This window comes from Embiotoca jacksoni, unplaced genomic scaffold (assembly GCF_022577435.1).
Source record: "Embiotoca jacksoni isolate LCO1_2020_lvr unplaced genomic scaffold, fEmbJac1.0.p SCAF_1, whole genome shotgun sequence".
NCBI classification, from domain to species: Eukaryota; Metazoa; Chordata; class Actinopteri; family Embiotocidae; genus Embiotoca; species Embiotoca jacksoni.
This window is the reverse complement of record NW_027185229.1, coordinates 16,546,540-16,574,512: the sequence shown is the minus strand read 5'-3', so window position 1 is coordinate 16,574,512 and position 27,973 is coordinate 16,546,540. Positions and strand designations below refer to the sequence as shown.

Sequence of the window (27,973 nt, the reverse complement as noted above, 5' to 3'; positions counted from 1 at the left end):
ATACTGTGGAAAGGTAGGTAACTTATGTTTTAAAGAAAACGAGTCAAGACCTTAGAAATGTGAAAGTTAGATTTATTTTTTTCACCAGCCACAACGAAGTAATCACAGGAGCCTACAGTCATGAATTTCACTTGTGTTTTTTAACCACAGTTTAGTCTTCTTGATAATGTGACCAGCCAGCTAAAGTCAAGCTCTCTTATGAAACAAAAAGGACAATGAAAACTGTAGTTTGAACAGAGTCAAATAAATACAATGGCAGTTGTAGTAAAAACATGTAAAATCCATTAGGACCAAAAATGTAAGCAACAGTATGTAACATATTTTTACATAACACAAACATTTATTATTTTTTGTTTGTGCCATGTTTGCAAATTGCACTTGCATGAACAAAACACAAAATGGCACTGCAGACTTAGTATTATAGGACTTAAAAAGGTTTACAAAAAGTTGTATTAAAACAGTTTAAAAACTTTCCTTCATGAATAAAGATTATGAGAATATTATTAACATCTGACCTTAACTTATAAATCTTTAAATAAGATTTGCATTGCAACACTCTTCCTCAGTCATAACAAGCACACCTGAATTCGTAACAGCTCTTCCATGTCTATTACGGAGCTCACAATTTAGTTAACACCCTGAATTTGTAGCTCCATATTTGCAGGGTAAAAGAGTGACAATGATACCTCCAATTCTTCCTTTAATTAGCTATATTTGAGACATGGTTTTAAAAACTCTTGCTTGTTTTTCTTGGCAAACCTAAATCTGAAGCCAAAGAGCACCTAAGGCAGAAAACTTTATGTGCCTCCTTTGTTTGATTTTCAACCAGGAAGTTGAAAGTTCTTGTTTTTAAAAGCTCACATAATCTAGGACTACGTTGCTATAAAATAAATAAGATAAATTTATACTGTGACACTTGAAAATGTCATCAAGATACTGGCAGATAAACATGCACCTCCAGTACAAACACTGTTTAATACTTGAGACAATTAGTATAATTTTAGAAAGAAAGAGGAATCAAGAAGAGCAAATAAGTAAAAGAAAAAGTGCTCAGTAAGGGTAACAGGCAACACACCCATCTTGATTTTTCCTCAGTTCAGTAAAAATAGGGGTGCATATTCTTGGAAAACCGATAGACTGCACAAGGCAGCTGACACCATGAGTCATTGAGTTAAAAACTTGTTTTGGCACTCTAAAAAAAAAAAGGCTCTTGGCAATTACAGTTGGGTATGTTCTTGTCTTAGCAATGACATGATTTGGACCATGATTAGAGTGAAGAAACCAGGAACACAGGTGACCGGCAACTGTCACACACACACTCAGACGGACCTCCTTAAGGACACTTGGCTTGATTGGTTTACTGGAAATGGGAAAACAGAACAGAATAAAATCACTCGGATTATAATTTCCATTGCAGGAGTGAGAAGAAATGTATCAATAAAGGAAGCGGTTAGTATAGTTGATGCAAAAGAAAGAGGGCTGCAAGAAGCGGAGGACGGAGGTGTGCTTTGCATGCAGCCTTCAATTAATGAATCCCTAATACTATAGGGCAGAGCTATTCAAGACCAATGCAGGGTTTCCCCTGGTTTTTAAAGGGCATAAATGCCATTGGGGGTGGTGGGCAGCTGTTTGACTAAAAAAAGGTGCATTTTCATATAATTTTGGACTATTGTCATTACAATACTAATTTAAAAATTCACTGTCTTCCATGAAAGTAATACCTACCAAACATGAGTATTTTATATAGTGTGTGACATATAATAGCTACAGAAATGAGGGCTCAATGTTAGAAATGATTAGCGTATGCAAAGCCTGAACTGGGGAAATGCAAATCCTATAAAAAAAAAACAACAACAACAACTTGTAATGCCACGTGTAGCCTTTGTGGCTTAGAGCTGGTTCTGCAGCAGAGCCACTGACTTACATGGTGGTTGGAAGAGGCTCCCTTGCCCTTTGTTTTGACCTGGCCTCCCGCTGCTGTGGAACTTTTGCGGCGCGCCTGCTCGTGGTCAAACTCCAAATCCTCCAGGCGCTGCGTTAATGCCAGTTTCTGCTGAATGGCCATACGTAACAGAGAATTAAGTGTCTTCTTCTCGTCCTCAGCAGCAGCCAGCTGCCTCTGCATGTCATCCAGCTGGGTCACATACTCATCACACCTGAGGGTAAGGGAAGAAGTAGGAGGAGAGAAGAGCAAGAGGGAGTAATGGGAGAGAGGAAAAATAGAAGTAAACTTTATAGCCAGCAGGTGGAGCAATTTTCCTTAAACTACAGCTGCTGTCATGCTTTCTCCATTTCCCAGACTGCATTTTTCCAGATGGGAGGATGAAGTGCCTGCTTGCTGACTGCACACGTATTACATCAGACTTTTCCCACAATGCTTTGTGTCTCTCTCTCTCTTTCTCTCTCTCTCACACACACACACACACACACACACACACACACACACTTTAGAACTGAAGTTTAGATTGTTTTCTTGAGATGGTTGAAACAGGCAGAAGGAAAAATATAAAGCGATGTCAATGTTTATTTGTTGTTGTCTTTTTTACTGTTTCTTCTAACATAGATGTTACATGTTATAGTGTGTGTGTCCTGGACTTCTTGGCCACAAGGATGCCAAATGATGGTTATTTTCATGTGTGTCAGAATGAGTCAGTCATTATGAGTAGGTCAAATTGTACTCTTACTATTTGAAATTTGAAAACCTGAGTTACAAAGTGCCCTAAAAAAACATAAAAGTGACAATCATGCATATAAAAAAAAAAAAAATCATACCTTGTAGCAAACATGGCTCGAAGAGATGAGAACGTAGCAGCATCCTCTTTCAGAGCCTTCAGCTCATTGCGGAGCTTCATTATCGTCTCCGTCACCATGGCCTTCTCACTGTTATACTTACTCTTGAGGTTGGCCAGAGCAACTTCAGCTGTCTAAAGGGAATAAGATATGAATATTAAATGCTTACACTTGGGAACATTTCAAACTTAGTGGCTATCTTTAGCTAAATCAGATTATCCCTGTCTGAGAAACAAAACATCCTTCCTCTGACAGAGCAGTTTAGCATCCACACAAACACACGAGTGCCATCTTCTGACCTGTTTGTTGGCCTTGAGCACAGCTCTAAGAGTCGCAATCTGCTCCCTTTTTGTGCTAAGCAGGGACTTCAGTTTGAGAATCTCTCCCATGCAAGCGTCTTTGTCTTTGTCTGCCACTGTGCTCAGTTCCAGATTGGCAAGTCTCTGACGTGACAGCTCTGTGGTGCGGTCCACTGCCCGCTGCAGGTGGCGGATCTGGTCCCTGATGATGGCGACGAGATTATAGATGTTCATGGGTTCTGGGCGGTGTTCTGGGGCTGGAGCTGCGCTAACTGTGGTGCTGCTGGACTTTCCAAGTTCAGTCTCGGTGATCAATCCATTAGTGATAAGCACGGACTGATGGTCTTTCCCTTCTTGCCCCCTTCTGACCTTGGCCTTGCCGTCCTTGTAGTAGTCGAGCATGACGCGGTTAGGAGTCTCATTGTTGCACATGCACACGTGGTTGTAGAGATTTGCCAGCTCTTCACTGAAAGCTATGAGCTCATCTTGGGCTACATTTAGGCTGCCAAGTGATTCTCCTGCTGCCGCGCTGACCAGATGGAGCTCCTTCTCCAGACGAGCCACCTCCGCTTTATCTGCTTGGCTGATCTTTTCCAGGGACGACAACTTTGTACTCAATTCTTGGACGTCGCTCTCCAATCGCGCTCGCTCATCTTCATATTGGGTCTGACACTCCTCGTACTTTGCCCTCAGAGTCTTCAGCTCTTGCCTCAGTTCCCCGGCTTCAGACACTGCCACAGTGTATTTACACTGCAGAATCTCAGGTCCGTTGATGTCCAGCTCGTAGTAGTCTCCGTCATCATGGCTGTCCCTGTCTTTCTCACTGTCGAGGGCAGACTGGCGCTCCTTACTTGCCTGAAGTTTTCTCATTGCACTTAGATTTTCAGTCAGCCTGTTGACAGTGTCCTTTTGCTCCGACACAGTGCCATAAGCCTGTTCCAGCTGCTTCTGGCTCTCCTGTAGAGAGTTGATCAGGGCCACTTTTTCCCGCTCAACCTAATAATAATAATAAAAAAAAAAGAAAAGAAAACATTTTCATTCAGTTGGCTAACTTTAGAGTACCCGTTAAGAAAAAAAGAAATCCGCAACAACCCAGGTGAAAGAATGCACATAAAGCGCCCTTATGGGCTTTCAGAAACAGAGTGAGGCCAAATGAATCTACCCAGACAGGCACTCAGGGATATACCCAATAATACACAGTTAGACCTTTTTTCTGTCAACTTAAACAGTAGATTTTAGCTAAAAGTTGAATTTGCTTTTGATTGAATGAGTTGAGATCGTGGGATCAGAGTCCTAGTGTATCTCATGAATCTCATACCTGCACAAGCTGCTGTTTAAGTTTCTGTATCTCTGAGATGTTGAGCTCACTCAGCAGGTCGTCCACCAGACTGGGAGCTGGCTTGAAGGCCTCTCCTCTCTTGTTCGCGGCAGTCTTGTTGTCCTCATCACTTTCACCTCTTTTGACCAAGCCGTTCTCAAAGCCCCTTATTAGATCATCGTTGTCGGGTTCGGTGATGGCGGAGGGATCCTCGTGGAGTTTGGAGTTATCAATGGAGATGTTGAAAGAGCTGTTGTACACAGAACCACCGATGGTCATGTAGTGGGAGAGCTCTTTACGCAGCGTGGCCTTTTGCTCACGCTCCGTCTTAATTGTCTCTAAAGCTTCAGTCAGCTGTCGCTCGGCGATTTCTCTGAGACGCATGGCTTCCTCCAGCTGGCTGTGGAGGCACTGGGAGTCTTCTTCCAGACGGCGGCTCTCATGCTTTAGACCTTCAAATTCCACCTGTACAGATGGTAAAAAAGCTAAGTTACACAGCCAATAATTTTACTCAAGGGAGTAGTGTCCACTGTAATTCTTACAAAAGGCCGAAGTGTTTCACAACTTTCAGAATTTTGTCCACTGACCGTAAAACACAACAAAGGATGTCTTTTTTGTACATGAAAGAAAATAGGAACCATTTTTGTTGTTTTTCATTTAAATCATGACAACCTCCTAAAAGTATTGGTACAGCAACATGTTTTGAATTTACACTCCCATTTTTACATAGGAAACATACGACCCAAGGACGATGTGGCATTATGCGAACCAAAAGCAATAATGTTCCGCAGTTTGCATCGTGAAAACATGAGTAACATCACTATTTCAATAGAATTTCCACACCACTCAATAAGTGTCAACAAAGTAAGTATTATGTTGAGTCTTGTTTGTCTCACCTGGTTCTGTTTCAGCACCGACACTTGTTTCTGAAAAGAGATGTTCTCCTCCTCCAGCTCACTGTAGTCCTGCAGCAGTCGAGCCTCCCGAACTTTGTACTCTCTGATGTCATCTCGCAGCTGACCGCGCTGCAGCTCTGCCAGCTCTGAATTCTGCACGCAAAAAGAGTGACAAAGGAGGAATAACGTTATGTTGGGACGTGTTGCATAAGCTCCAATTTAAATCTGTGTTGACTGTCACTGGATGCGGTGCAGTTTGCAACCAGGCATTGCAGACCACATCCTTGCAATGTCCTGATCAATGTGAGTGAAATGAGGCTCAGCATGTTTCACATACCACGGGGGGGGGGGGAACCTTGGCAGGCAAATGTAATGACGGAAGGAGGACATGGTCCACTTACCAATCCATGGTACAGAGCGCCCCGGTGGAGGACATCCTTTGTGTCAATCGCTGTAGACCATTACATCATCTTTCCTGCCGGGCTCAGTGAAAACTTGCGAACTGACCCTCCCCCATGACAAGCCCCAACTTTCTCACGACCCACACTGAAAACTTGCGGTGTAATCACTAGTCTACATCACAACTTCAATTAGATGTACATCCTGTAATCCCATTTTGATATTGTCTGATTATGTAGTACATATACTTAAAACAGCAACACAAAATTCCTACAATTTGAACACATAAAAGAAACTGACATCTCAGAATTTCAGCTGACCATATGTGAAGAAAATGGTAAACGGGGTTAAACGAAGGATTTAAATGTGAACCATTTCTAGAAAATTATATTCTAAATGTCTGGATATTCATATTGCAGCGCTCTTAATAATCACCTCTCTCATCTCCAGGACAATGGCAGACAGTCGATCATTTTCAGCCTGTGCACTGGAGACCGAAGCTTTGGCCTGTCGGAGCTCGCTCTGCAGCTCGAGGACCTTCTGCTGGTAGAGAGCCTCCTTACTGGCAGACTCCAGTATCAATGACTCTTCCCTGCTCTCCCCATCTGCTGCAACCTTCTTGTGGGTGGAGTAAGCATGTCCAAAGGCCTAAAGACAGAAGAAACAACAAAACAAACTCCTTTGATCAAGGATTCATAGCAAACCAGTTTTTAGGGTGCATACATTGAACCACAAGAACGGCTTTTTGGTAATCATACGTGATAGATAAGCAAGTTTTCTTTTAGATTAAATAGTGTTTATTAAAAAAAAAAGAACTGAGGCCTACATTACATGTTACATCCACAACATCTATTATTGTTTGTCTGTTCACCTCTCATGTTAAAGAAGACTATTCTAGATTATTGCAAGCACCAATTAAATAGGATCTGCATAAATTTGGATAGGTCAAGCACATGACAAGTTGGAGCAAACTGAGAGCTGCTTTTTTTTTTTTCCAAACATTTAACATTCAACAAAAACTAATTCTTTTTGGTCTGTCTTGAAAATCGGAGATGAGAAAAACTGTTGTAGATGTACAGTTTAAAGTTGCAGACATAGAAGTTTAACTAACTTCAAAATGAGCCCTAGACACAGACATTTTCAATTTGTCCAAGTCTGGCCTTTACTTACAATAATCAAATCATAGTTACTGCTGTAAGTCTAAGTCAAATGAAATCAAGCGTTGACAAAGTAACTTGCAAATATTTTCACACTATAGAACTCACTCTGTGACTGTGCGGCACTTCCAGGGAGCTACACAAGTTTGAATCTTTGCACACCCTTCCTTACCAAATGCCCAGACTTTACCTAAATTCACCCTGTGAGAAATAGAGCTTGTTTAAAATGGTTTAAAACCTGGAGACAGCATTGCCTGACATGTCAGTACCCCAATGCTTTGCAAAATAAGGCAAATAATGACTTTTTGGCAATTTAGCCAAATAACAGCTGGATTTGTGCTACGGTATATTCAATAGACAGTACAAAACTTCACAAGATACCAGTTGTACTGATGACACTTCAATTGTGTGCAGTTTCATTCTTATTTATCTTAAAGGGAAGTTTATTCATTTTTAATTGCACTAGGCTACCTGCTAGATAACAAGCAAAAAACAGGTTAATTGGAGGAACAAGTTGGTGTCAGATTCCCACAGCTAACTGACTTAATGACTCTAAGATGCCCGGCCAACACTGATACTGAGCCAAACTGGTGATGTAACTCTCAGTGTCCAAGAAAGTCCTGAAACCCACCACAGTGCTATACGTAGCTCTCTTTCCCGACAAAGTCTAACCCCACCATTTTTTTCTCAATTGTTCTCAGTAAAACAGATTGATTTGTTGAACAAGCTGGGATGAACATTGACGTGAACAGATCAGGAGCCTGAGTGTGTACAGATGGATGATTCCTTTTCCTAAATCAGTCTCTTTGACACGCTGTACTAGAGAGAGAAACAACAGTCGCAATCATTGGAATACTGAGAAATGAAAACCGGAATAATTCGAAGCGTTTGACCTGTGACCTACACCATGAATCAAAATGTAGACAAAAAACTCGCCATCAGTATACAACAAAGGAGAAGTCATTCAAAGATCCCCCGACACTCGGTCAGCTGCGAGAAACTTAGTTCCTCATTCTGACTTTACATGTCATTGCGTAAAATTAGGATCAGTACAATAACAGGCAGTTCTTCCAGCTATGTAAGAGACTGACTTGACGAGGTAACTGTGCACAATATTTTGCATTTGTGGCCTTCTGGCTGCCAGTGAAACACCACACAACGAACCGTTTGCTATTTCTTGTGGATGACAAGGAACACAGGCCGAGTAAAAGGAAAGTTAAAATAGACCCATTATCACCCTAAATCATTTAAGAGTGAGCCATTGAGGCAAGTTAACAGAGAGGAAGTAAATCCAAAACTGCTGGGAAAAGTCAATGTGGAAGTGCCTTAAGATGCGGTTCCTCTAATGGTGGGCAAACTTGCAGGATACCCAGAGCAAGAAAGCTCTGACTGCACTGGAAAAGTTTACAAAACAGAGGGAAAACCCAACTTTTCTATTGTTCTCTCTACTCGCACGTTGGAGTCTGAGAGGCTGACGTAGATTCTTCTGATGTCTGTTATTGTGAAATGTTAAAAATCATTGCTCTAAGAAGACATTGGGGCAAAATGGTTGGTTTTATATGTTTTCCTGAGTGATAGACTGATCACATCTAGCGGTCGTGGTTGCTGCTTTTCTCCTCACATGGCAGGTTTTCCCAGACTCTTCCTCATTTTCCAATTTTGCTAATTTTTTTAACCCCTCGGCACTATCTCGTAAACCAAACCTTCACATCATCCTTTCAAAAATGTGAAGGATGCAATCAACTAGCATGTTCAAAACAAGAAAACTAAAACAAAAAACCCATATAAGTTGCTGAGAGTCAAGCTGGACGTGAAAAAAAGGAACTGTTGACAATTAGTGCCTGACTGATGCTGGATTTCTGGGGTCTGACGCTTATACCGATATTAGAAAATGACAAAGTGGTTTTCAAACACTTGTGACAAAGATATGTAATGGAGGAAGGATATTTTAGAGTTTTACCTTGTTCAAAATAACACCAGTGCACTGAAACGGTGAACTTCAATGGAAATATAATAATCATAACTCTAGAATTTTTTTTTTTTTTATCCAAGGTATCTTTTTCTGCATTAAGTTCTGTAATAAACCCTTTTTATATTGGACAACATTTTATACAGATGACATTTGTACAGATTTAGCTGTGACAACTGATAAATCTGATAGACTGATAGATCTGATAGATCTGATAGATCTGATAGATCTGATAGAGCTGTCTGGCTGTCTTGACAACTGCATGTCTTAAAGTCATAACATTTTAATACAGAAGTTATGTCCTGAGCATCTGAGTTTAGTGATGTCAGATGAAAACCTAGTTGGTGGTTAGAAATGTCTCTCCAAACAGTCAAATAGGAAATGAAGATAGGGAAGCTAAAAAAAAACACACACAAAAACAACACATCCTATTCTGGAAATATATTATCTTACTCGTCATTTAGTTTGGACTAGAGGACAAGTCTGCATTAGATGTATTTTCTGCCTGCACCTTCCCGTTTAAACCCAGCGGGCTAAAAGCAAGTTGGCCCAACAGGCACAGATGTCTGATTTGAAGGCCTCAGCCTTTACATACCAAGAGCAAGTATGGGCAAGTGACCAAAACTGCTGCCGATATGCTTCAGTAAGAAGAGAACATAAAGTCACAAGACAGTATGCATGAAAGCTAATGAGTAAGCATGTGGCTCTGCATATGGCAGACGTGATATTTGAAGAGACTTGCAGACAGTCAGCCCACACTGTCTGTCTGGCACGTTGGACATTTTGGGACACCAAAAATAATAACAATAATGACTAGTTAACGCGCCTAATCTTTACAGACTTATACAAGCTAACGTTGCAACCACCAAGCCTTTATAAACATTCCTGTCTTCGTGGCTATGACCTCGGGTTACCTCCTTCAGCTGGTCCAGCTCCTGCCGGACCGTCTCGTATTCCGTCTCCAACTCATCAAAGCGCTGCTTGAGCTGCTGTTTCTCCTCCAGCACCGCCAGCCCATACTCAGCCGCCTGGATCTTCTCGTGGGTCGTCTCACGGAGCTCCCGGGCGAGACGATCGATCTCGGCTCGGAGCCACTGCGGCCCGGCTTCTGTCACCAGTACCGCGTCGGGGTATTCCTGCTCCTCCATGGACATCTTCTTGGCGAGCCGCCGACTCACCACTGTAACTGGACCCAGCCCTGGTTAGCAGCGGGAGCAGCGCAGAAAACCAACCAACACCACAAATCACTGCATTCGTTGTTTGAACCGCATCGTCGGGGCTTAAATGGCGTTTTCTTCCCCCTGTCTTTTCCTGCCGCAGAATTCGCCAAAGCTCAAACCAGACGATACTTTAGTCATCCTCGAGGACTTTCTTCAGTCCCTTCATGAAGCTGGCAGAGGAAACTTCAGTTGAGATCATCGATTGGGAAAAAAAAAAAAAGCTATTCCTGCTTGCACGGCGTTCAAATCTGAAGGAGTGTGCAGGGAAATGTCGTTTTTAGAGAAATTCAACTAACGTTGGGACCCACGTAACTCCGCTGTCATGATGACTTCAAGTACCAGCATGCAAAGTGCGCGTTTGGGCAGCTTGGACAGTTTTTAATACGGTGCTACCATCTAGAGGTTTAACGATGAAACTACAAATATATCCTCGAAAAATACAATATCCAGAGCCACAGTTTATGTTGTGAATTCTTCACGGACAGAGACAATACGGTTACGACGCTCTTATCTTGAAACTTTATTTTGACGCCGCGAACGGTTTCCGCTTCCGGTTGCGCTAATCGTATACGCAGGACCCACAGTGTAGTCAGATGGAGTCATTGATGAGGTAAGTCATAGTACTGTAACTTTGGATTTATATGGTAAAACGGTTCCGTTTATAGCTGTACTTATGCTTTTAAGTGCATTTGGTGTTAGTAAGTGTTTGTTATGCAATTAGCCGTTCAAATAATAGCCCAACGCTGAGCTAATTGGCTAATCCGGCGAGCGAGCCTGTATTCCTGTGAATGTGTGTATTAATGCTTGGTTAAGGTTAACTATTGGTGATAATTCGGTTCTGTAATTCGCTTTCTGTGTTTATTTCAGAAACTCCATCTGTCAATCCATGCATCTGTCAATCATTCCATCTTTCAAACTGTCTCCAAGTTAAAATACTGTACGCCAAACTCAATACAGTAACGTGTGGATCAATCAGATGTCTGTGTTCTCTGACCGGAGCCCTGCAGTGGTCAATACTCATCTTTACACCACTCTCTCAGGGGTCGAATCCCCCAACAAATGGTCCTTCGAGCCGGATTAATTGACTACTACAGAAGATGGCATCTGAAGATAGATTTACCCAACAGCCTCATTTCGAAGATCAACAGCGTCATGCGAGACATCATCGTGTCCCCAAACATCTTGAGGACTACGTCCTCGCCCACAATCCACAGCGACCTGCCTTTCCCTCTCGCACCAGAGAGGAGCAGCGGCCGCAGCAGAGGGTAGCTGAGCGGATGCAGCCTCTTACCTGGACAGACGCACAGCCTCACACAGCCCGAGCGCCGAGGACCTGCTGAACACCACTTCACTGAAACGACTCATCGAATCCATCTCGAAGAATGAGAAGGAAGAGGACGCTGAAGTGGTTCAACTAACACGCAAACTCCGGCAGTATGAAACCAGACGTCGTCGTCGTCAGGAGCTGCTGGAGCACATCACTTCCTTCCTGATGGAAGAACAGATAGATGAGGGTCATGACACCAGGAAGAGCACCACACCCCCATCAACACCCTCATCTCCCGTGCCTCAACCCCAGGTGTCCCTCTTCTCCCCAAGTCGCTCGCTTTCATCGCCAGAGGAGCTGGCAAAGGACACGGAGCCTCAGGCTGGTGGACCTATTATTAAACTCTATGGAGACCTTTGCTGTCCTGGATGATGGAGCACAGAGGACTATCATCCTGCCACAGGCCGTCCAACAGCTCTAGTTGATGGGTGAGTCCGAGACTCTTGCCCTGCGCACAGTGCGGACAGAGCTTACACAGCTACAAGGGTCAAAGGTCGACTTTGAAGTCTCTCCCAAAGATTACCCACAGAAGCGCTACAAAGTACAGGGAGCATTTAGACCTGGTCGAGCAGACCTATCCAGTGCAAACACTCCAAAGACGACACTCACCTGCGCGGGATCCCACCGAAGACTTTCTTTAATGCCAGTCCAATGGTGTTGCTTGGATCAGATCACGTACAACTGATTACTGCCACTAAGCCGGTGCGTAGAGGAGCTAACAGTGGACCTGTTGCCATCCACACTGCCCTCGGATGGGCTGAAAGGTGTGGATCCCAGCCAACTGCAGTGCAGCAATGTCTTTTCACCGCAGTTGTTCCTCCTAATGACCTCCTGTGCCGAAACGTGGAGAAGTTATGGCAACTCGACGTTCTGCCGTTTCGGAACGAGAAAGTGGTAGTTCGTTCCCGTGAGGACCAAGAAGCCATGAACCTCTTAGAGACGAGGACGCAGAGGGTCAACACTGAAGGAGTTCAACGCTATGCAACCCCCCTCCTGAGGAGGAGAGGAGCCCCTAAACTGAACAGCTCGACTCATTCAGTCATAGCTCATCTGCGAGCCACAGAGAAACGGCTCAAGAAAGATCCGGAGAAGGCAGCTATCTATTCGGAGGAGACTGGCAAGCTTATCCGGGCCGATTACGTCAAGAAGCTTCTGCCTAACGAAGTGAACCAGTCTGAGGAAGCGTGGTATCTCCCCCATCACCTTAGATGCAACGACTGGTCTTCAACTGCTCCTACAGTTATCAGGGTGCCTCAATGAACGACCAACTGCTACCTGGACCCACGTTGGGGCCCTCGCTGCTAGGCGTCCTCCTACGATTCAGACAGCATCAGGTTGCTGTGAGTGGGGACATCCGCGCAATGTTTCATCAAGTTCGTCTTCTGCCTGAAGATCGACCACTCCTCCGGTTCACCTGGAGGGACCTGCCCTGTGAAGACCCACCAGATGTGTACGGATGGCAGGTGCTGCCATTTGGCACAACGAGCAGCCCGTGCTGTGCCATCTTCGCTTTACAACAACACGCTCGTAACCATGAAGAGAGCTATCCTGATGCTCTGCAGTCAGTGCAGCAGAGTTTTTACGTGGACAACTGCCTTGAGAGACTCCCCAGCGTGCCTGCCGCCACGCATAGAGTCAATCAATTGCGTACCTTACTAGCAGAGGGAGGGTTCGACCTCAGACAAGTGGAACCTAAGGACAATCTCCCTGATGCTTCTCAGTTCAGCGTATGGAATGAGCTGGTACAGGCCACTCGTCAAGCAAGCCAGGGTGTTCAAGGGGCGGCCGAGGGTCCGAAATATCACCAAACTACTAACCTCCAGGATGCGGAGATCCTTCTGCTGAGGAAATGTCAAGCCCATAGCTTCCCAGAGGAGGTCACCGCTCTCAAAGCACAGAAACCGGCGCCAAACCACAGCCGCTTGGTCAGCCTCGCCCCAGAATGGGACCCCTCAACTTGCTTAGTCCGGGTAGGAGGGAGGCTACGAAGGCTGCAGAATGCAGACATAGGAGAGATCCGTCCGATTGTGCTCGATCCAAAGCACCCAGCAACAAAGCTCCTCATCAAACATATGGACGAACATTTGCTTCATCCGGGTACGGAGCGGGTGTATGCAGAACTGCGAAGGCAGTATTGGATCTTGTGAGGACGACAAGCTGTCAGACACCACCAGCTCAAGTGTCCATCCTGCCAACGCTGGCGAGCTCAGCCCAAAGTCCGGCAGATGGCGGACCTACCACCACAGCGCCTCCGGCTTCTCTGTCCACCTTTCTACTCAACAGGTGTCGACTGTTTTGGCCCTTACCTGGTCAAGATAGGCAGGAGGACGGAAAAGCGCTGGGGTGCCATCTTTAAGTGTCTCACGACCTGCAGCATCCACATTGAACTCCTCAACTCTCTAGATGTAGATGCCTTCCTCCTTGCTCTTCGTCGGTTCATCGCGAGGCGCGGCAGACCGAAGGAGATACTATCAGACTGCGGTACCAATTTCCGTGGTGCTGAGCGAGAACTCCGTGAGGCTTTCGCAGCCATGGAACCACAGTTGAAGGAACAGCTGATGGAATACCGGAACGACTTCAAGTTCAACCCGCCAAGCGCTCCTCACTTCGGTGGAGTATGGGAGAGAGAGGTTCGTTCCATAAAAGCCGACCTTCAAACTGCAGTTGGGAGCCAGTCAGTCTCCGAAGACGTCCTCTACACGATCTTAGTGGAGGTCGAAGGGATCCTAAACTCGAAACCACTTGGGTATGTGTCAGCTGATATTGCTGACCCTGACCCCATCACTCCTAACATCCTTCTCATGGGGCGGCGGGATGCATCGCTGCCTCAAGTGGCCTATGCCCCCGGCAGGCATAGGAAGACGGAGATGGTGCTACTGTCAAACGCTTGTGGACCAGTTTTGGATCCAGTTCACACGGGACTATCTGCCCACTCTTCAAACACGGCAGAAGTGGCAGAAGGCCACTGATAAACGTCACTGTGGGCTCAGTCGTTCTGATCGTCGATCCATTGCTTCCCAGGGCTCAGTGGCCCATTGGGAAGGTTTGTAAGACAGTCCCTAGTCAGGACGGATGTATCAGGACCGCAGAGGTCCTGGTGAACAGTAAAGTCTACACAAGACCAGTTGCTCGTCTGATCTAGCTCCCTGAGCTCAAGGATGATGCTTATGATGCATGAAGAATTCCTGTTATTACACATTCGCTGCTCAAATGTGGGAGCGGCTGTTGCGAATTCTTCACGGACAGAGACAATACGGTTACGACGCTCTTATCTTGAAACTTTATTTTGACACCGCGAACTGTTTCCGCTTCCGGTTGCACTAATCGTATATGCTACGCAGGACCGACAGTATAGTCAGATCGAGTCATTGATGATGTAAGTCATAATACTGTAACTTTGTATTGATGTGGTAAAACGATTCCGTTTATAGCTGCACTTATGCTTTTAAGTGCATTTGGTGTTAGTAAGTGTTTGTTATGCAATTAGCCGTTCAAATAATAGCCCAACGCTGAGCTTAGTGGCTAATCTGGCTAGCGAGCCTGTATTCCTGTGAATGTGTGTATTAATGCTTGGTTAAGGTTAACTATTGGTGATAATTCGGTTCTGTAATTCGCTTTCTGTGTTTATTTCAGAAACTCCATCTGTCAATCCATGCATCTGTCAATCATTCCATCTTTCAATCTGTCTCCAAGTTAAAATACTGTATGCCAAACACAATACAGTAACGTGTGGATCAAACTGATGTCTGTGTTCTCTGACCGGAGCCCTGCAGTGGTCAATACTCATCTTTACACCAGTCTCTCAGGGGTCGAATCCCCAACTTATTGTGTGCACCTTTTTGTGTTTCTGTGCTGCTGTGATGCCACTGTGGGATTAATGAAGCCCACAGTGGACAAATAGTGCTTTCTACTCCAGTACTTATGTAAGTATGAAGATTTGACATAATTAATAAAAAAAAAAAAAGGACACTCTTTTAATATAACACTTTGTAATAAACTAAACCATCGTTTGTCTCCTGGGGTCACATTTGTCTATAAATTGGTAACGCCCCCACCAAATAGTGATTTTCCCCTGTAACCATTTCACATAGTTTAATTTCAGTAAAAGGCCAAATATTTCACCAAGAAAATAAATAAAAATCAAAGATTAGAGAAAAAGTCCAGAAACTGAAAACAGAGTTGTGTGTCAGAATTTAGTTTTTCTTTTATTCCTCTCCCAGTAATCATCTGACAACCCCTCAGATTTATCTTCTGTCTCTGTATATATAACCGGATATAAGTATTTAAAACTTGCTTAACCTGCAGAAGCTACAACAGTAACATGCAGCTGACACTGATGCTTCAGTATCAATAATCTAATGATGTCATAGGTAATAATACATCAGTCATGGGACCAAACCACTACTTTTACTTCATTACATTTTGCTGCCAATACATTCATGCAGGACTTTTACTTTAATGGAGTGGTTGTTCATCGCTGTATTGACACCTTTCATTTATTCCAAAATGATTGATACTGTTAAATAGTGACACTAACCTGTTGTACAAACATTACAGATGTAAAGCCAAATACACTGAAGTCTAACTCTTTCGTTAAATTAGTTTTAACCTGACAGAACTTAAATTGAAAAATCTCAATATTGAGCCTCAATCCTTTGTACTTTTAAAGGCCTGAAAACACAGTCGACAGAAATGCGAAAGTGAAACAGTCTTATGTGGGACTTTCCTTGTGTGACTTGACAGAGCGGTTTGACTGGCTTAAGGAAGTAATACTCGACATTCATTATCCTGTTGATTCTACACCTCCCAGGAGAATTAGCTCTCAGCTGAACTTAAATGGTGTGTATACCTGTATAATTTCTACCTCTGGTAATGTTAATCCATTCTAACTTCATGTTTATCCATCAAGCTATGTTGTTCCTTTTTCAGGAATATGGATGCATCCCTTGCTTTTGACTTTTACCAACACTGTATGTGGTGGCACACAGAATCCTGAAAGAAATTCACCTTTGTTTAACACGTTTTGTTATCTTAATGCATTATTCTGAATATTTTCAGACAAATATTACCATTTCTATTCAGCCTGCTTTGGTCTAGGATGTGGAACAGCACTTTACAGGCCTTTTCGTTGTAAGTACACTTTGTCCAAGTTCTGTCATTCAAAATAATTTATACTGTGTGTACACATCAAGTAATCTTATCTATCAGCACATATATCTGTTTTTGTTGGGCACATGTTAAATGTATAACACAGAGGCTGTAATTGTTTAGGAGTGTTTTTCTTTCATTTCCAGCCCTCATGGTTCCAATAGTTCTTGCTTTATGTTTGACCATAGTTTTTGAGGTTTTGGGCGTGATTTGTGGTAAGCTGAACTTTGTTTCGTTTATCTGACACAAACATTTTGAGAATTTTTTTTTGTTACTGCTGACCTTTTCTATTTTAACCAGTTAGTGTCGTTTTAAAAAATGTTTTCGTTATGCTTGTTCTCAGGAAGGCCAGCCCACACTAGAAGCTGTGAAGGCCGTCCGTATGACAACAGAGGTACTTATTCCTTTATTAAATTAAAATCTCACTTTTTTACAAACTGGTTTTGAATCGGGTTTGTTTTGGCACTTTGTTATTAACTTGATTTTAAATGATGTATACAATTTTTAATTTGTAAAACAGCATATTGATGATTTACTTATGGTGGTGAATACTGTTACAGTAATGTTATCTAATAATAATTCACAGAAGTATGTGGTGAAAAAAGTCATGATAATATTCTTGGCAAGCTACGGTTTCCATTGATATGCACTATATAATAAAACCCTTTTCTGTATGAAAGCTAACATTGTCCTCCAACTCTCTTTAGATATTTACTGGGGACTTTGTTTTGCACTTTTGACTGCCATCGTCAACCTTAATTCATATCACGGTAAAGCAACATGACTTTACAGCATGTGAAGCTGGAAAATATAGTTTTTTGGTGGTTAAATGATGTGCTTTATTTCAGTCTACACGCTGTCTTATGGATGTGGCATTATCATGTTCGCTCTGAGGGGAGCAAAACGGAAATACAGCTCTCTGAGGTAGGTCAGCATTTAAAAGCTGATTTTAATTTTGCACACTGTTCCTCAACGTCTTTAAATGTTTTTGAAGATTAAAGTAATAATCTAAAAAGTTCATATGTCTCTTTTCAACAGGGAGCTGAGAGAGAGACAGAGTGCCTGGTGGTAGAATGAGTTTAAAACCACAGGGCACAGATTTACAAGCAGCGTTTTCTTTGGGATATTATAGGGCCAAAGGGCAGACTGGAGTTTGATAAAATGAACTTAATAGTCAAAGATACCAGGAAGTCCTGCATATCACCATGGAAAAAAAGAATATATTATAATATCTTTTATGGTCAGATCTCCAGCTGGTCATCAGAGATGTTAAAAAAAAATAAACATTAAATGACATAAATAATGGCAACATGTATCCCTCTTTTATATAAAAAAAAATACCGATATATGCCATCATAATGACGGTTTGTATCATCTCCTTGGACACAGAACAGATGGCTGCATACTGCTTTAACTACACAAAGGCAAAAATAACAAACTATGGTACATCTTCAAAGTCAAATGCAGAGGGCTTTATTACATGAAAGTATGGTACATACAAAATTTCAAGTAACAAATAAAGTGTTTGTTCATAGGTCTCCAAGTCATATGTTACTAGCTACCGATCATAGTCACAATTATAGCCAACTATATCCTCGAACAGCACTGGATGCACCTTCAGTCCTCCACCTTATGTAAAAGAGACTTTCACTGCTGGCATGGTTCAAATGTACAGCTAGAGCACAAATGAACACTGAGGTGTGTTGGTTTATGGTTACTCTCAATAGATAACAAAAAAATAGTGCTGAAGAGAAATGATTTTTGGGACCACAAAAATGTAAATTGTTTGTGAACTGTGCTATTGCATGACTGCTCTTTATGACCTGCTTACATTTGTTTGATTTTTTTTTCCCACTACCTTCTACAAACAACAACTCATTTAGCTTCTTTCTGACACTGTTGTCATAAGAAACACCTACTTTAAAACTATGCCCCACCCAGTTTTACGAGCTACATCAGAACAATATCAAAACCATTTTCAGTTGAATGAAGTTAATCAAAGAGCATTTAAAAAACACGAGAGCATCACACAGTAGTCATGTTGAACATGTAATATTGGATTGTTTTGTACAGTGAGCATCCACTAATGACAAAGTCAGTTATGGCCACATTTTTATGACTGAACAGGATCCATGGAGTTTTATGAGTGAGGATATGTGTGTCTCTGTTTTTGTGAATGAGGTGATGAATGCACAAAAGGAAAGGAAATGTGGAACTCTACTTCAAAGTGTACGGCACAAAATCACACTACTTTAGTACACAGTTTGGGGTATTCACAGTGAATGAATATAAAGAGCTGGGTGTCATGTGAATCAAAAACATACTTGACTGCTTATCCTCATCTGTAGGGGTGTAATCAGATAGATGGGTGGGGCAGGGAGAAAGTTACTTGGCATTGGTAGAGCTGCTGAGCATCTTGCGGATGGCCTGGGTGATGGCATCACGGTCGATGCCATAGATTTTGAGCAGCTCATGAGGTTTGCCACTGCGGGGAATGTGGGACACGGCCAGTCGGTGCAGATTGAAGCCAGACTCATTGACCATTGTCGAGGACACCGCCTCCCCAAGACCACCTGTGCAACCACAGTTTATCACATGAAAAAGATGAAAAGGAAAGAAGGATGATGGGTAACCAATCACCTTAAGAATTCTATTAGACAAACATTTTTTTTTACCTTTTTACACACAACACATAAATATATAAGTACAAGAAAACATTACAAGTGATTGTGAAAAATATCGCCTTGACCACTGAACAACAACTGGTCCAGATGTAAAATGTATGATACACAATATCAGACGGATTACAGTTGCTGAATTTCCTTTGTCCAGTCTAGTCCCTGCCATCGCCCATCCCCTTTCTCTTATCAGGCACAGGGCATGGCTGTCTGTGCTATCTAGGTCACAGTCAGCCCCATGGGCACATGCTCAGCTAAGGAAGTCTGACAGCTCTCTGCCTCTCTGGCTCTAGCACTTACAAAATGCACCACATTACCAATACCTTGCCTGCAATGAGGACGCACAACAGGCAGCCTCGGCTCAACCAATGAGCAAATGCCACCACATTGCATCTCCATAGCTGAACCAATGGAAACATGCCACGACAACACACCCGAGGATGTGGACCAATGACAGGGTCGAAGCTGCATTATGCTAAGGAGCTTTTTGCTGCTGGGTTGACAGTGGTCATACAATATGCAAAAGCTGAGCAGTATGAACAACCTTTATGAAAACCTACCCTCATAGTAGTGGTCCTCGACAGTGACGATTCGGCCCCTGGTGGCACGTGTGTGGTCGATGATGGTTTTGAAATCCAGTGGTTTGATTGTGAAGGGATCAATGACTCTGACAGAGATCCTCTCTATAAAAATGATTTTCGTAAAGGAATACAATACATAAACATACTTGATATCATTAACAAGGATGTTGTAATGATTTCACAATTTATAGTTCCTGTGGCCAGTATGTTATTGCCAGTATGTTCATATTATTAGTGACAAATTTTCCATGAATTTGTTAAATAATCTGCTCTCTGTCTGTCTGTCTGTCTGTCTGTCTGTCTGTCTGTCTGTCTGTCTATCTTTTAATAATAACTTTAGTAATAACTTTAATCTTAATCTTCTGGATATGTCCTATATAATCATAAATTATGATCAAAATCCATATTTTATTGTACTGTACCTTTCTTTAAATGTTCAGCTGCAGCAAGGGCCTCATGCAAAGTCACTCCTGCTGCCACCACAGTCACCTGGTCCTCTTTGCTCTGGTACACCACCTGCCAAAGAGAATGGTATCCTCTGTTTTAAATTCACGTTTCCGTTGTGTTTTATTCTGCAATAATTTCCTATTTTCTTAATGCACCCTAGTGTCTGTAAGCAGAAAGAACCTCTCACCTTTGCCTGTCCAACATGGAAGTCCTCATTGCTGTTATAGATGACGGCACTGTCTTGGCGGCTGGTTCGGATGTAACAAACACCCTTAATGATCAGGAAAATGACAAAAGCATTACCAAAATGACACTTTTGTAACAGATAAATATTCCTCTGATCCTTTGGGAAAGCCATAACTCTGCAGTTGTATTTTAAATACCTTTGTGGTAGCAGCCAGCTCCACAGCCTTCTCTGTAGACACACCGTCACTGGGATAGAAAATGGTTGCTGTGGGAAGGGCCCTGAACATAGCCATGTCCTCTAGACCCATCAGAGAAGGGCCTTCCTCCCCTGTAACATGCACATTTATAGTTGACTTATACATCCAACCTTGAGGAGATCCTCCAACTTTATCAACTTAGGTGAGCTGATGCATGCAGATGCATGGACATAAAGCTAGACTGCATGCAGTGTACCTGCACTAACAGAGGGACACTTGGTTCCCTGCTGACAGCTTCCAGGGTTGACACGAAGGGAGAAAAAGGGGAGGATTGAGTAATAGCTGGAACACCAAGGGGGGTAAGTTGTAAGGGAAAAAAATCAGCATTAGAGGGAAAGAGAGACGAAAGGGTTGCAGCAACTGCATACTCACAAACATACACAGATTCCTTATGTACATTGACATACATTTATTAGGGATACTGTGAATTTAGTGTGAGAAACCAGGTGCTGTGAAGTGCTTGGATTCTGTGTGATGGAATAAAGGTGAGGGTTTGGTGAGAAGTGTAAAGGGGGTTGTGGTGCTTGGCTCATTAGCAGCAGTCTACTAACCAGTGGACAGACCGCAGTGGGAGCCACACAGGTTGATGTTGCTCTCTGAGATGGCTGCCATGCGAAGCTGGTCAAAGGCCCGAGTGAAAAAGGAAGCAAGAGTAGACGCGAATACAACGTTCCTCTCACGAGCAGCACATCCCATGGCAACACTGACCTGGGAAAGAAAATGATTGTTTTTTTTGTAACAAAAAGAAAGAAAGCTCAAAACATATCTCTTTACTTTGGCTCTTTATTTTAGCTACTCTTGAAGCTCTCTTGCACTTGCCCGCACTTGAACTACCGCACCTTTAAAATGCATATTACTTTATTGCTTTATTTTATATTTTAACTCTATTGTGTCTAATATTATGCATTTTATCTGTTCTCATTCATCAATTTTTTTCTTATCTTCTATATTTTTAAATGTTCCTTTATAGCTGTTTTTATGTGAAACACTGCATGTAATTTTCTAGCTGTAAAGCACTTTGAGCAGCATTTCTTGTATGAAAGGTTCTATACAAATAATTTGTTATTATAATATTATTAGTAGTAGTATCTACACAAGCGCTCAAGAGGATTAACCTTCCTGTGAGAAATTAAACAGACACAGGTCACACGAACGTGATCGCAAAGAGATCCCCCAGAGGGTCAAATATCTGCAGCAGAAACCATATTTGAAAGCCTCTTTGAACCAAAGACCACTTTAAGTCAAGAGTCAGTGAGAGGAGCTCTCCATAAACCTCTGGAGCTTATTTTACCATATGGGTAGAATCAGTAGCATACCTCCTCATACAAATAATTTCCTCTGTCCTGTCTTTGTAACTCTCCACAGTCCCACAACTCCCTTGCTTTATCCAATCTGGATATCTGATGCTAGATACATTCTTACTGATGCGATAAAAAAAACCACACTCCTTGTCTATAAACAATAAAACTAAATTCAACAACAAATCAAATGTTAGATGTTATAGTGTCAGTCTCCTAACTCCATATTTTTGTCAAATTTCTATCAGCTGCAGTTGTTGCACCCTTCAACTTTTGACTTTTCTCATGCATTCAGCCAGATGGCCCCACCCTCTGCACTGATTAATATTTTACTTATGAATTCACTTGTCATGACTGCTTATCATCACACACATGCCTGACCTACATCTGAGCTGGCTGCTGCTGGAACCATGACAGGACAAGGAATTAGCGTCTGATTGCCTCTCTCCACATTAAGTTCACATAGAATAATGACAAAGGAGACAAAGGAAAGGTGTTTTCTAACCAGCAACTGCCACAATAAATATAAAGAGGAACAACGGCTGTGCCCTTGCCCATCCTTACATTACGCATAGACAAGCTATGCATAATTTAATACCACAAGCTCAGGCTCACAGCTGTGACATGTAAGGTTGTGCTCGAGAGCAGTCAGAGTTAATTAAGAGCAATTTACTCAAAGAAATCACTCCTGTGAAATGTGTTTTTAAGTAAAAAAGTAAAAAAAACAAAAGAAAACATTGAGCGCATTAGACTAAAAAATACCATAGGTAGAAAATATACGGCTTTGTTGATAAATATTTGTCATGTAAGAATAAATTGTTAAAAGGCTTATATCTGGAGAGTCATCAGGGATCATACCATGTTCTGCTGAGCAATGTAGCACTCAACAAAGCGGTTGGGATGCTCATTCTTAAAGATCTCTGAGTAGGTGAGGTTGTTGGTGTCACCATCAAGGGCCACAACACGTTCATTGTAGCGGCCCAACTTGGCCAAAGCCATTCCATACGCCTTCCGTGTGGCAATCTATAAAGAAAGAGCCAAATCAAAAATTGTCTGTAAATCTTAGTCTAAATAGCATTTATTTATTTGCACCAGTGGAGTGTTTACACAAGAGTATTTAAGTTTAAAGGATAAGGATATAATGTACATAAGGTCTTTGTTTGTATACAGGTGACCAACCTTTTCTCCAGCCTTGTAGTTGGGTGCACTCGGCATCCTGATGTTTCTCAGACTGACCGGTGGGGAGTCCTCGACGGGGGAAGGTGGGTACAGGTGTTTGCTGCTATTCATGATACGGCTCTGCAGATCCTTCATAACCACCTCAGACATGTCTTTGGGCAGAGTTTTGGCATGCCAACCCAGCTTATCCTCCGCAGCTGCAACCACACAAACGTGACATTACATTAAGAGATGTAAACATTGTTTATGGTGGTAAATGGGTTACCACTCAGACGGGAAAGCTGATGCAGTGTCATTTTGCATATAATTTGTTCAACAGCAATGGCAGTGCTTTTTCAGATCGGGAGTGAAGAATGAAAAACAATTACCTGGAATGCCTTTGCCCTTGATGGTTTTCGCAATAATGGCAGTGGGTTGATGGCGTGGCTGGCTCAAAGCCTTGCAAAGCTCTTCCACACTGTGCCCGTCTACAATGATGGCATGCCAGCTATGTACATACACACACACACACACACACACACACACACACACACACACACACACACACATACATTAGATATGTTAGATAATATGGACACAGCAGGAAAGTATCCAGTAAATGTAATCCCCAACCACATATACCACACTGACACCAGCCTCTATGTCAGTATCAATTTTCAAGATGCACTGTTACCCGAAAGCTTCACAGCGCTTCTGATATTTCTCTACGTGATGCTGCAGGGGTGCAGGGTCACTTTGGCCTAGACGGTTGATGTCCATGATGGCCACCAGGTTGTCAAGCTGGTAGTAGGAAGCGAATGACAAGGCCTCCCAGACAGCACCCTCTGACATCTCGCCATCCCCTAGCAGGCAGTACACGCGGTAACTGAGGTAAAGAAGAAGACAAGATTATACGATTAGTGCGTATCTCTCTCTGTTGATATCTGTGTGTGTGTGTGTGTGGTGTATATTTGGATGAGGGTGGGGTGTTGTGCTTGCGAGAGGAAGCATATCTCAGTCAGACTGATTCTCTTTCTATTGTCTGACAGTTATGTTGATAGTCAGCTGTGACATGATAAAAGCTTCTCGAGGCCTCTCAAGATGTGGATTCACACCTGCTTCTAACACAAATCACCCATAAGACCCAAGCAGAAACATTTAAAGAGGACAAACATTTTTTTTTATTTTTTTTTTATTGTTATTTAGTTATTGATTTGTCTCAAATATTACCAGATGAGATGAAACCAAAAAAGTCAAATTAAATCACGTTTTGATAATTATTTAGAAAAATTGATTTAAAAAAAATACATGGCTGAAAGCACAATATCCAAATTTGATTCTGACATGAAATCTGCTCAGATGGTAAAAATAACTGAGATCTGACTGCTGCGGCTGTGATTATTAGAGCAGAAGAATTGTGAGAGTAGAGCATGTAGCTGCAGTACACACCCACAGAAAAGTGAAAAATCCGAATCAAAAGACACTAAAAGGATGCGGGATGCAAACCTAGAATTTAAAGACACCCAAAAAAATGTATCAGGACTCCAAAATATTGTGAATATTTGTGTTGTACACCAGATAAAAAACAGTCAATTTTAAGCATTTTAAGAGATTTAAATCTGCAGGCAAAATGGATTAAGAGTTTGAGTGACGTGCACATTTGTGCGGGATTACCTAGATTTGTCAAAATATTTCCCAGTGTAAGCCATTCCACAGGCCACACCAAGACCCTGCCCCAAAGATCCTGTAGCTATATCCACAAACTGCTGTTTCTGAAATGCACAAATCACATGAATAAAACATTATTCGGGGACAGAATGGTTGTTGATTTACTGTTTGATTCCTAAAATGTGTTATAGTATGTGACAGTTTACTGGGGTTGGGTGGCCCTCTAGGGTAGAGTCAACCTGGCACAGACTCAGCAGCTCGCTTTCCTTTAGGAAACCTGTTTCAACCCACATGGAGTACAAGGCAGGAGCAGCATGACCCTAAAAGACAAAAGAAAAGAAAAATCACAATTCAAAATGTCATTTAGATACACAAACTCCCAGATGTCCAGACTGATTCCCACCTTGGACAGGATGAAGCGGTCGCTGTTGAAGTTCCTTGGGTCGTCAGGACGGTACTTCATAGTGTGGAAGAAAAGCACAGACATGATCTCTGCCACACTGCAGCATGATGTGGGGTGTCTGCATAAAATAGGAGAGGACGCTGTCACCCACGACTACATATTCACACAGAAATGTACACTAGAAACAAAGACACACACAGACTTCTTTAACTTGACCATGTTTCTTATTGGGAGCATATTGTGAAGAAGTTCCAATGAAAAGTACTACACTAAAAGTGATGTTACTGTCTCATTATTATATAGTGTCATTGCATATTTTTTTTGTGTAGATGCAGGTCAGGTAATCATTCTGCGAATTTATCCAGAAAAAAAAAAATCCAGTAATTTTTAAACAGCACATGTACTGTAAGTCCTTAGCAGTAGTATAAAAAGAAGTGACAGTCTTTATGATTTCTATATGGCACAGTGCAGACCTATCAAAAAAGGCAGTTGAACTGTTGGAAATGAATTCACAAAATCTGTAAGAAGACCCTTTGTTAAACTATAAAGACAACCACAGAGGGCACCAGCAACTGCAAGTACACTTCCTACATTCAGAAAGTCGATTGTAAATGCTATCACATCGTCAAAATGAGAACAATTATGGCATTAAAACAATCATTTCAGAGAGACATTGTGTTGAAAGACTAACTAACTTCCATCACCAAGTACTCGCTGGAGTCAGTGGCTCATTACTGACGTTTCCCACATGTAAAAGTAGCCTTTTGGGGTTATTGAGTTAGTTATAAACATTCATAAGGTTGATAACATTTTAGGTCAAGCAACATTGTTTGAAATATTTTTAGTGTTTAGTGCTTTCTGTTCCTATCTCTGTTTGATGGTAGATTTGTTCAAAGAGGATTGAAACTCCTACATGTATATTCCGTTCATTTTTCAAATATCAAAAAGATTTTGGGTTTGACAAACAAATGAAATTCTAAAAAATCATAATCAGAGATATTTATTTCACAAACTGGGTGCTTTGTTAACACATATGCACTATCGGCTTATATTCAAGATTTCAGCTTATCATTAAAATCGTAGAATCCCTTTCCCATTGAAAACGATTGTTACGATTGCAACAACCACGCAAACCTCAGTCTCTTGCAACACACCACTCACCCACCACATGGCAGTCTATTGTGTCCAAAGCTGCACTGAGAAATATTGTCAGAAGTCACAGACAATATTTACCCGGTAATGTAATATGAGATTTTATAGTAACCAAAATGCACCAAAGACCATATGCATTTTTCAGGAATTCCCCAGAATATGAAAATCCAATCATTTTAGAAGATTAAATTAATCACTTTATATGTCAGCTGTGATTAAAGTGTTCCACAGTTATGCATGTTAAGTACTTTGCACTCAAAAGTATAATTTTTTGTGCTGCATGGTGTGTATTTAAAAATATTTCTGTAAAGCAGAAGGTTATAGAAATATGCATAGTGTAGACTATTCCTTTCATTCAGTTAAATGATAAAAGAGTCAGAGCAACAATTAAAAAAAAATTATCAAGAAAATGTTGATGTTTAAGTCATTCAATGGCTCAAAGGAGGAGCACAAAGGCAGGACACGTTGTTCCTTTGGCCCTTCACTTGCATCTGCGTGTGTGCAGAGTTCAATGGGTGTAGCTCATCTGTGCATGATGCAAAGAAATATTAAGTTCACCATTGTTAATGTTTTATATACACTGCTTTCACATGCGTAAACTAGAGCTCATGTGAGAATTAGAGGAGGAAACTCACCCGCTGCCAGCTGCAGTCGTTGCCTTGATGGAGTTGATTCGGAGGCGGTTGGCGATGTTCCTCAGCACCTGCACGGTCTGCTGGTCAGGCTTGTGGTAATCCTCCATGAAGGCAAAATGTTAGGTTCTACAGCACAAGAAAAGTGGACCAACAACAATCCTCTGTTGAGTTTGTGTGTTTTGAATGTGTGTGTGGAAGAGAGGGTTGCAAAGAGCAGCACCTGTATGTGTGTCTGTGTGTGTGTGTGTGTGAGTGATAGAGGCAGAGAGAAAGAGAGAGAGAATGGAGGAGATGCTGGATATATCCTGGCTGGCATGCAGACACATAGATGCACAAGAACATAAGAACACACACACACACAGAGGAGGGGGAACCCGGTGACGTGGGTTGGGTGTTGTTGCTAAAATATAATAACAGTCATCCCATTGGCTACTGTGAGGCTGGGATGTTGGAAATTTTTTTCACAGTTATGTATATGTGTGTGTGTGTGTGTGTGTGTGTGTGTGTGTGTGTGTGTGTGTGTGTGTGTGTGTGCAAGTGGTGTCTGGATAACTGGGGGGAGGGTTGGTCATTTGAAGCACTTCACCCTGATTTCCTGTGGCTTTACTGCCCAAACTAATAATTCAAATGCGATGGATGATTGTTCTTTGTTATTGACTTATACCAAACACCCTATTCTGATGGCTAAAGCCCATGTTTGGACAGGCCCTAATCTGTTTTTATTAGAAATTGAGCAAGTAAGAAAAAGGATAATGTGAGTGACAAAGAGAGAATTAAAAAAAAGAAAAAAAAGAGGAAGGAAAAACAGGGAAAAAGAATAAAGAGAGAATGTGAGATAAAAGAAGAGTTCGATTTTTTTTTTTTTTTAAAGCTTCTTATTTGCAAAATAAATACTGGCTAAATAGGACAGAAAAACTAAATATAAGCTGTCCAAATTCTTCCCATCATTAATTATGCAATTATAGTGAATTGTAAAGGCTGTTACCC

The 27,973-nt window shown here is 42.0% G+C and overlaps 3 protein-coding genes across 8 annotated transcripts; 1 reads left to right on the top strand and 2 right to left on the bottom strand.

Annotated features, from left to right (window-relative positions):
* Window positions 1-55: 55 nt before the first annotated feature.
* bicd2 (bicaudal D homolog 2 (Drosophila)) lies at window positions 56-10,254 on the bottom strand. Its single transcript, XM_069143301.1, has 8 exons — window positions 9,743-10,254; window positions 6,138-6,350; window positions 5,304-5,456; window positions 4,408-4,872; window positions 3,090-4,085; window positions 2,773-2,924; window positions 1,925-2,156; window positions 56-1,360 (listed from the first exon to the last, which is right to left on the bottom strand). The coding sequence occupies exons 1-8, from the start codon at window positions 9,980-9,982 to the stop codon at window positions 1,358-1,360; spliced, it is 2,454 nt and encodes an 817-aa protein (XP_068999402.1). The 5' UTR covers window positions 9,983-10,254; the 3' UTR covers window positions 56-1,357.
* A 330-nt stretch (window positions 10,255-10,584) lies between these two features.
* Window positions 10,585-17,996, top strand: LOC138194485 (uncharacterized). Of its 6 annotated transcripts, XM_069143278.1 has the most exons (10): window positions 10,632-10,658; window positions 15,259-15,298; window positions 16,119-16,214; window positions 16,305-16,345; window positions 16,434-16,505; window positions 16,670-16,738; window positions 16,867-16,917; window positions 17,231-17,293; window positions 17,372-17,447; window positions 17,562-17,996. In XM_069143278.1, exons 4-10 carry the CDS (start codon window positions 16,309-16,311, stop codon window positions 17,593-17,595), a joined length of 402 nt encoding a protein of 133 aa, XP_068999379.1. In that variant the 5' UTR covers window positions 10,632-10,658; window positions 15,259-15,298; window positions 16,119-16,214; window positions 16,305-16,308; the 3' UTR covers window positions 17,596-17,996. The 6 variants fall into 6 exon arrangements, 3 of the variants coding, with proteins under 3 accessions (XP_068999389.1, XP_068999379.1, XP_068999370.1); XM_069143288.1 differs by lacking the exon at window positions 15,259-15,298 and having other exon boundaries at window positions 10,585-10,658; XR_011177929.1 differs by having other exon boundaries at window positions 10,607-10,658; window positions 10,916-16,214.
* A 646-nt stretch (window positions 17,997-18,642) lies between these two features.
* tkta (transketolase a) lies at window positions 18,643-27,228 on the bottom strand. Its single transcript, XM_069143248.1, has 14 exons — window positions 26,987-27,228; window positions 25,200-25,317; window positions 25,003-25,116; window positions 24,803-24,900; window positions 23,823-24,014; window positions 23,518-23,636; window positions 23,150-23,346; window positions 22,829-22,993; window positions 21,224-21,380; window positions 20,613-20,743; window positions 20,417-20,500; window positions 20,205-20,298; window positions 19,762-19,884; window positions 18,643-19,096 (listed from the first exon to the last, which is right to left on the bottom strand). The coding sequence occupies exons 1-14, from the start codon at window positions 27,091-27,093 to the stop codon at window positions 18,909-18,911; spliced, it is 1,887 nt and encodes a 628-aa protein (XP_068999349.1). The 5' UTR covers window positions 27,094-27,228; the 3' UTR covers window positions 18,643-18,908.
* Between the last annotated feature and the right edge of the window lie 745 nt (window positions 27,229-27,973).

Bases quoted from the DNA above. Each gene is read 5' to 3' on its own strand.
- bicd2 (XM_069143301.1), bottom strand. From the start codon at position 9,982: ATGTCCATGGAGGAGCAGGAATACCCCGACGCGGTACTGGTGACAGAA. The intron at 2,925-3,089 runs GTCAGAAGATGG...TATTCCCTTTAG, and splicing joins TGCTCAAGGCCAACAAACAG to ACAGCTGAAGTTGCTCTGGC. The intron at 2,157-2,772 runs GTATGATTTTTT...CCTTACCCTCAG, and splicing joins CGAGCCATGTTTGCTACAAG to GTGTGATGAGTATGTGACCC.
- LOC138194485 (XM_069143288.1), top strand. From the start codon at position 16,309: ATGGATGCATCCCTTGCTTTTGACTTTTACCAACACT. The intron at 16,918-17,230 runs GTACTTATTCCT...AACTCTCTTTAG, and splicing joins CCGTCCGTATGACAACAGAG to ATATTTACTGGGGACTTTGT. The intron at 17,448-17,561 runs GTAGGTCAGCAT...TCTTTTCAACAG, and splicing joins CGGAAATACAGCTCTCTGAG to GGAGCTGAGAGAGAGACAGA.
- tkta (XM_069143248.1), bottom strand. From the start codon at position 27,093: ATGGAGGATTACCACAAGCCTGACCAGCAGACCGTGCAGGTGCTGAGG. The intron at 25,318-26,986 runs GTGAGTTTCCTC...TATTTTATGCAG, and splicing joins ACGACTGCAGCTGGCAGCGG to ACACCCCACATCATGCTGCA. The intron at 23,637-23,822 runs GTAACAGTGCAT...GTATGTACATAG, and splicing joins AAGCGCTGTGAAGCTTTCGG to CTGGCATGCCATCATTGTAG.